The 8,834-nt window shown below is 41.4% G+C and overlaps 1 protein-coding gene across 2 annotated transcripts in view; it reads left to right on the forward strand.

Annotated features, from left to right (window-relative positions):
- The window catches only part of LOC112236284 (ceramide synthase 6-like), a 28,921-nt gene extending 22,717 nt beyond the window's left edge, over positions 1-6,204 (forward strand). The window contains exons 7-11 of one of the 2 annotated variants that reach the window (XM_042316704.1): positions 2,013-2,141; positions 2,480-2,586; positions 4,647-4,803; positions 5,334-5,357; positions 5,572-6,204. In XM_042316704.1, the coding sequence (XP_042172638.1) occupies positions 2,013-2,141; positions 2,480-2,586; positions 4,647-4,803; positions 5,334-5,357; positions 5,572-5,739 (585 nt within the window). In that variant the 3' untranslated portion in view covers positions 5,740-6,204. The remainder of the gene's footprint in view (positions 1-2,012; positions 2,142-2,479; positions 2,587-4,646; positions 4,804-5,333; positions 5,358-5,571) is intronic. The other variant, XM_042316712.1, reaches the window with a different exon arrangement.
- Positions 6,205-8,834: the final 2,630 nt, after the last annotated feature.

Below are 8,834 nucleotides of genomic sequence, written 5' to 3' on the forward strand. Positions count from 1 at the left end.
AATAAAAAGTTGAGGGAAAAACCAAAAATATAAACGGTAATTAAAAAGTAAAAACCGTAAAGTTGTCAGGTAGCAAAGTAAGGTGGGCAACAAAATGCACAGCAACACGTAAACAAGTCTGCAAGTCAGTTCTGTTATGCAGTGGTAATCTCAAGAAAGCCTTAATTATTGTTTGTCTGCATTCAGGCCTGCTATTGTCTGTTCTAGGATTTTGTTTAATTTTTTGGTCTTTGCCTTGGTGTGGTGTTTTAGTCTAATCTCTGCTCTGTGAAATCACAGGCCTCTGAGAGGAGGAGATGGATTACTGGAATTTTCTGGCAGACATTGTAAACTTTTTTCCCCTCTTATTCAGTTCCTAGAATCTGAAGATTATTACATTTATCCATAATTTTTTATTTATTTCAGTGTCATGTCATTCCTTGTCCCCACTGATAAACTATTATTTAAGAATGAAAAAGATTCATTTGAAATATTTCATATTTAATACGAATTGAGACACAATAAATGGTTTCAAGTTAGTTTTGATATCTGTGTGTGTTTTAGACCTGGTTTATCTGAGGTGATTTTGTTAGTAGCACATGTTTTATATATTTTTCGTAACCTAGCCTCTCACTCCACTTCATCCTGAATGATGTTTAAACAGTAACTGAGGGTCAAACAAACAGCTGTGATGACATCAGGCCCAGTTTTGTGACCCACTCACACTTAATCCCTAGACTAAAGATAAATAATCCATGGAACATACACGCACAGCCGCTATGGAAAAGACCACTGGAGAACTGCTCATCTGCAGACAGACACACACTCACACGCATACACTCTTTCTAATACATCCCATAGTCAGGTTGCCAGAGATTTTCCAGGTCAGGGCATCTCCATGTTTGAGCTGTAAATATTGCCTCAGCATAGCTCTTTTTGCTTCTGTTCTTTTCAATCTTCTTTAGCACTGTTAAGCGGTGTCAAGAACAAGGGGTAGAATATAGGGGGGTGGTATTGTTTATGGAGGGCCCTCCTTGGCCATGGCATTTTCTTTTAAACCAGCTCCCTAGTTGAGTTCAGAGAATGCCAATTTGCATGCCTCCCATCTCTTCCTTCTCTTTCTGCCCCACTCTGTCCACACCACTGAACGCCTAACACTCACTCAATCACTCACAGCTGTCCCATGATGCCGTGGTGTTTATGCCCTCACCTCTCATCTCCGTGTTGACTGTTGGCATGTCTGTTTTTTTGTTTGTTTCTCCTTTCAGTTGTTTCATTGCACAAAGCTACGCATTGAGGAGGTCCACTGCACCCCCTGCCAATTCCAGTATGTTCCCTGCACTCTGTTGCTTCCATTCTGTGTTTGCACCACTGCTCCTCCTCCTGCTCTGGGCTGGCTGCTCTGCTGCTGTACTGAGCCTTTTCAACCCTGTGGGGCACAGGAGGGCATGTCATCCTTATTCAGCCACAGCCTCACTCATCAGGGGATATTAACCTTCTAGACTGACTAGAGACCACTTTAGCTGTAGTACATGTAGACTCGCCTCTCTTTTTTTTTATATAGTACATTTTTACTAGACTTAGTTTTCATATTCATTCATTTGTGAAAAGAATAACTGTCTAGCCACCAAAGTAGATGAGAAAGGAAGGCGTCAGCTGCCCTTGAGTCCTGCGTTCAGAGAAACAATAGAATTGTCAGCACAAAGCAAAAGCAGATGAGGAGGGAAGTTGAATTGTCATTTACGGAGTGTGATGTTTACAAAGGGGCAATGTCCTTGTCAGAATGTCACCCGCACCTTGTCACCATAGATGTTCTGCATAGTGCGCAGCCAGCAAGTGTACAAGGTGCAGAGGAGTCCACTTATCTACTGTGAGCACAAAGAATACAGCAGCAGTCATGATCTCTGCATGACGCCGAAGCTTTCATAAAACCCACATGCTGTACATGTCTCCTTGATGTGAGTCCCATGGTAGAGAATGCTTTCTCCCTCTACCATTGTGTGACATGACTATGACGCCTGTGCCCCCCCCAGGACTTCCTGATAATGTTCCTGCACCACCTGGCGACAATCTCCCTCATCACCTTCGCCTACGTCAACAACATGGCTAGAGTGGGCACGCTGGTCATGTGTCTCCATGACTCCGCTGACGTCCTGGTGGAGGTGAGTAGAGACACGGGGACACGTTCAGCAAGGCATGTTCAGGTGTCTGGCATGTAGGGGGAGGGGGAGATTTTTGTTATTTCTACAAATTACATTTCTCTCTGCAATGTTCCACAAGGTTTGCCTGCTGAACGTGACCCCGATGTGTTCTTCACACCCCACGGACATGTTGTTTTAGCTACTGTGCTTGCTTGTGATTCTATCAGAGGGAAAATCGGCCATCTGTAGATTTCAATTATGTACTGCCGAAACCAATTTCAGTGTAGGAAAAAGATAGATACAACATCCACGTTTTGTTCTTGTAACCATTTTGCGTGTGTCTGTGTCATCTGTTGCAGGCTGCCAAAATGGCCAACTATGCCAAGTTTCAGAGACTTTGCAACCTCCTGTTTGTCATGTTTGCAATGGTCTTCATCAGCTCCAGGCTGGGTGTCTATCCTGTCTGGTAAGGAGGCTTTGTCTCTACATAGAATGAATGCGTCCCAAATGGCACCCTATTCCCTACGGCCACTGGTCAAATGTAGTGCACTACGTAGCGAATAGGGCGGCATTTGGGACTCATCCAATGTCTTCTCTGTGAAAGACTACAGCTCAATTGAAACAATGGAGTTGAGTGTTTTTTAGATGCACTTGTGTGCTGCCAGTTGAGACAGACCAGGATGATACTGTATATCGGAGAATGTTTGTTTCAGTTTATAATCTATCTCCGAATACAGGAGACATGAATGTACTGTAGATCTCAGAATATTGACACTTTCCAAATGGGCTTTGCAATTTTTCCAGGAAGGTTTTCATTTTGTACAGGTCTTGGTGAGTTTTGTTGCTTAGTAATAGTTACTATGGATACTACAGCAACAATATGGACGTAAGCATCTTCTCCAGTAAAAGAGGGAGGGGGAAATAAAAATGAAAGACGGACCATTATTTTGAGATAATTAAATTACGTAAACCAGGGTCGATTTGAGACTGAAATGGCACATTCAATTTACACTTTGAAAACCTCAATTAACTAATTATGTATGTTATCACAGTGCCTGTATCAGTTGGTATCAATGCCAGAATGTTGTCTTTTTTACGTATTGGACTTCCAATTAGATGACGAATTTGGATTGCACCGGAATGTTTTTGATGTGTCATCAGAGAGACATCCTACCTTTTTTGATATGAGAGAGAGAAGCAGTAGCAAATTAGTCATAGTAGAGGAATATGCGTGCACCATCTTACTGTGTCATGTCCTAAGCACACTCTCAGCACTACCGTCACTGTACGAGGAGAAAAAGCGACGTGATTTACTGTCCCGCTCTGAGACGTCACCCCAATTTTGAGTCCACACTCGAGGACAGCGCGGTTAATTACCAGATCAAAATGACAAACGACTCTTTATTCGAAAGATATTAAAGCATGAACCTCCACAGTACAGTGCACTGTCTCTAAAGAAATGTAAATCCTTTAGAAAAGTCTCATTCAGTGATTTCCTCTTGTTAGTATGCCGTCGTGATTATACAGTATATCACAGTGCAGGCAGAGCGCACCACAGCAAACAGAAGGGTAGTGTGTACAACAGTGTACAACTGTTGCCATGGCTTCAGTATAAGCAGGGTTCATATCATGTACAATTATCCAACTATATCTCTACCTTCACTGAAATAGCTATCAAGCCATTCATCAGAGAAGTGAATGAAGGATTTAATATGTTCTTTAAAGTGGTTTGAGTAGTGTGTACATTATAACAGATTGACTTCATACAGTAAAGTGCTGCATGAGCTTTTCCGCACAGTATAGTGGGGAGAAGAGATAAAGTTATTTGTCTGTCTCCTGGGTGATAATTATCCTTGGCTGTTAAGAGAGGGTCTGTCTCCGCCTGTCTGTCGTGGAGGATGGAGAGCAAGCTAGGGCAGTGTTTTCCAAACTCGGTCCTCAAGGACCCCAAGGGTTTTAGGAGACCTCACGTTTTGGTTTTTGCCCTAACACTACACAGCTGATTCAAATTATCAAAGCTTGTTGATTATTTAAATCAGCTGTGTAATGCTAAGGCAAAAAAAAAAAAAAACGTGCGCCCCTTTAGGGTCCCGAGGACAGAGTTTGGGAAACCCTTAGCTAGGGGCTGAAGGCTCTGGACGTTAGCCTCTTATGTTGTCCCTGAGGGTCTCTCTCAACCACCTGGCCATCTGTATTCCTCCACTCTACCTTAGAGCACCAGGAACATTTACTGTCTTCTGTTCACCTAGAATTCTAAGACAATAACAAGTAGCTTATTTGGTGACAGCTGCCTCAGACTGGGTTTTCTGGCGTGTACTTTAGTTGACAGGTTTTTGTTAATTTCAGAGCGAGAGCCGTATTAAAAACAATAAGTATTTCCAGTCTGTTACCCAATTCCCAATAGAGACGTTGTGGTTGTCTCATTACTACATCCTGTCATTATGAGCTGCTCTGAATGTGTGTGTAGTGTGGTTTACTTATCAAATGAGTTGACTAATTATTTCTCTCTTGCTCTCTTTCACGTAGGATTTTAAACACTACCTTGTTTGAGAGCTGGGAGATCGTGGGGCCGTACCCCTCCTGGTGGGTGTTCAACCTACTGCTGATCCTGCTGCAGTTCCTGCACTCCTTCTGGTCCTACCTCATAGTGAAGATAGCCTGTCGAGCTATCTCCAGAGGAAAGGTTAGAGACAAAGGGAGAGTCTCAATTACAATTTCTTGACTCCTCGCGTCCTCTCGCCAGGTTCTCAAAACTCATTGGTTGAGAATGTCAGAGGTCCCTCTCTGAGCTTCTCCTCTTCTCCTGAGTTGAGAAGAGAATGCGAGTAGTCAAGGAAATGTTATTGAGATTCTCCCCCAGTTCGCATTTCAGGCTCCTAAATGGCATCATGTGTAGTGCACTACTTTTGACCAGGGCCCATAGGGAATAGGGTGCCATTTGGCAGACATTGTCATATTTTCATAGAGTACACTCAAGAGGACCGTCTTTATGTAGTTAGAAAGTCATTCTCATTATGTATGTAGTTAGAATTTAGCACTACCATGTTACTTTTTGTAATTGTAAATGCAAAGCGTTAGGTAATCTTAGCAGTCAAGCTCACTGTACATGTACTGTACTACAGAAGCTATTTCACTAAAGGGCCTGTTTTGTTGTCAATAACCTTCATTGATTTAACTTTTTATATCCCTCACGCTAACCTTTCAACCTTCAAGGCAGGGAAGTGGAATCCTTTACATGTAAGTAGTTGGAACAGAAGGGGAACAAACTTCTTTGTGTATTGTCACATCATCTCACTATCAAGTCACAATCACGACATGCTTTTTTTTTTTTTTACATGATCTTATTTGTAAAATGAGGAAACCAATAGCGATGGCCAACTGCTTTTACTTCCGCTGTCATGACATCAGATGGTATATGAGCTGTTCTGACAGCGTCTGCACCTCTCCACAGGTGTCGAAAGACGACTGCAGTGACATTGAGTCCAGCTCGGACGAGGACAACGGTCCTCCGCCCATTCCTGTTCAGAAGCACCACAACAGCACCACCAACGGAACCAATAAAGTCCACGGGACCAATGGGTACCTGTCAGCAGGGGCCCCATGTCTAGATGAACACTGACCACTGCTATGAGACATTTTATAAGCACTGGAGCAAAACTGCAGACACCATTCATAGATACTACATGTGTGCGACATGAACAACATTGCCTGTCTGGTACTGGAAGTTCTTAGTTTTCAGTTTGATTATTTCCATGTTTCCCCTCCATTTTATTATCTTTCTCTATATTTGCATCAAACTGCATTCAATGAAATATCAAAGCACTCGGTACAGCCCAGTCTCTCTGTTTAGCCAACGAATGAATGCATTCCACTATTATGGCGAAAGCATGCTGTTTAAACGTAGTCTGACTGGCATACTGGGGGTAGTTAATTATGTTATGTGTCTATGTTATTTATTTTGGATAGATATACAGTACCAGTCAAAAAAGTTTGTACACCTACTCATTCCAGGATTTTTCTTAATTTTTACTATTTTGTTTACATTGTAGAATAGCAGTGAAGACATCAAAACTATGAAATAACACTAAAATATATTTTAGATTCTTCAAAGTAGCCACCCTTTGCCTTGATGATAGCTTTGCACACTGTTGGCACTCTCAACCAGTTTCACCTGGAACGCATTTCCAACTGTCTTGAAGGAGTTCCCACATATGCTGAGCATTTGTTGGCTGCTTTTCCTTCACTCTGCGGTGCAACTCATCCCAAACCATCTCAATTGGGTTGAGGCCGGATGATTTGTGAAGGATAGGTAATCTGATGCAGCACTCCATCACTCTCCTTTGTAAAATAGCCCTTACATAGCCTGGAGGTGTGTTGGGTCATTGTCCTGTTGAAAAACAAATGATAGTCCCACTAAGCGCAGACCAGGTGGTAGCCATGCTGGTGAAGTGTCCCTTGAATTCTAAATAAATCACTGACAGTGTCACCAGCAAAGCACCGTCACACCACCTCCTCCATGCTTCACGGTGGGAGCCACACATGCGGAAATCATCCATTCACCTACTCTGCGTCTCACAAAGACACGGCGGTTGGAACCAACCATTTCAAATTTGGCCTCATCAGACCAAAGGACAAATTTCCACTGGTCTAATGTCCATTGCTCGTGTTTCTTGGCCCAAGCAAGTCTCTTCTTCTCATTAGTGTGCTTTAGTAGTGGTTTCTTTGCAGCAATTTTGACCATGAAGGCCTGATTCATGCAGTCTCCTCTGAACAGTTGATGTTGAAATGTCTGTTACTTGAACTCTGTGCAGCAGGCTGGTAACTCAAAGTTCCCGAAATCTTCTGTATTGATTGACCTTAGGGTAATGATGGATTGTTGTTTCTCTTTGCTTATTTGAGCAGTTCTTGAGATAATATGGACTTCATCTTTTTCCAAATAGGGCTATCTTCTGTATACCATCCCTACGTTGTTAAAACACAACTGATTGGCTCAAACACATTAAGAAGGAAAGAATTTCCACGAATGAACCTTTAACAAGGCACACATGTTAATTGAATTGCATTCCAAGTGACTACATCATGAAGCTGGTTGAGAGAAAGCCAAGAGTGTGCAAAGTTCTCAAGGCAGAGTAGCTACTTCGAAGAATCTCAAGAATCTCATGATTCCATATGTTTTATAATAGTTTTGATGTCTTCACTATTATTCTACAATGTAGAAAATAGTAAAAAATATATTTTAAAAACCCTGTAATGAGTAGATGTGTCCAAACTTTTGACTGGTACTGTAAATTTGCAAATTATTGTCAACATGTCTCAATGACTTTGTCAGTGTTAAGATTGGCTAATTGTGAACCAATCCGTAATGCATATCATTTCACTATTCCATCAACGGGTACACACATTACAGCATGAGTCTTGTCATTGGCAAAAATGCTAAACAAATGGATTTGTTTTCAGTGATGCCCCCCCCCCCACCCCACACTTCACTTGCTAAAACTTATTGCATTTGTTTTGCTCACAAATGAATAGTAATGTGGTCTTACAACAATGCATTATTATGGGAAATACAAACACACATTATCCATCCATAAGCTGTAAGAGATATCAGTAACAGCATTATGTATGTGTGTGTGTAAAAATAGGGCCATGCTATATTTCCAATTAAATTTTGTTAAGTATTCTACAACATTTCTGGTAAGTATTTCGTTAATTGTTCATGGCCCTCTTGGAAGACAGAGGAAGGTATTATTAAGCAATGATGCATTTAAAACCCTTGACAATATTAAAGATGGCAAGAAAGTATATTTGTCGATCTGATTAATTGAAACTAGCAGTTGCTGTACATACTTGTTCTTGTGAGAAGCAACGGAGTAATATTGGTAGATTACAGAATTAGAATTTTTGTGGCATGGCAAGTTGACTATGAAGGATTGTTATTTTTTTGTTCCAAAACTGATTCCCTCTCAAGGCTAAGTGAATAATTAATGTGATTGCATAATTATGACTATGAATTCTTGTCATGGATATTCATTCAACAATGCTTTCGGGACATTCATCTCGCTAATCCATTCTCATTATACATTCTCATTGAAATATAACTAGATGTATTGCATATTCAACTTCCAAGTAGCGTTTGTGTTTCAGAGAAAAATAATAGCTCTCCAGGAGCCCATGTAATTTCTCTTTTTACTTGTATTGGCATATATGAATCATCCAAGGACACATGGATTGAATAGAATGTGTATTGGGTAGGTCTCTAATGCAGTATCGATCATCCCTGTTGTTGATGGGAAAAGGGTTTTCATGAATTAAGTCATTATTGACATTCATTTTCATGTGCACAAAGTGACAGTGGATGGGTGAGGACATAAATGGTTGAATCTTTCAATGGAATTTTCCTTTGTGCACTGGCTATATACTGAGTGTACTAAACATTAGGAATACCAAGGTGTTAAGCTTCCACAAGGATGCTGGTCCATGGTGACTCCAATGCTTCCCACAGTTGTGTTAAATTGGCTGGATCTCCTTCGGGTGGTGGACCATTCTTGAAACACAGGAAACTGATGCGTGTGAAAAACCCAGCAGCGTTGCAGTTCTTGACACACCCAAACTGGTGCGTCTGGCACCTACTACTATACCTCATTCAAAAGCACAAATATTTTGTCTGCCCCATTCAACCTCTGAATGGCACACATACGCAATCCATGTCTCAAT

The sequence above is a fragment of the Oncorhynchus tshawytscha genome, linkage group LG03 (assembly GCF_018296145.1).
Source record: "Oncorhynchus tshawytscha isolate Ot180627B linkage group LG03, Otsh_v2.0, whole genome shotgun sequence".
In the NCBI taxonomy this organism is placed as follows: Eukaryota; Metazoa; Chordata; class Actinopteri; order Salmoniformes; family Salmonidae; genus Oncorhynchus; species Oncorhynchus tshawytscha.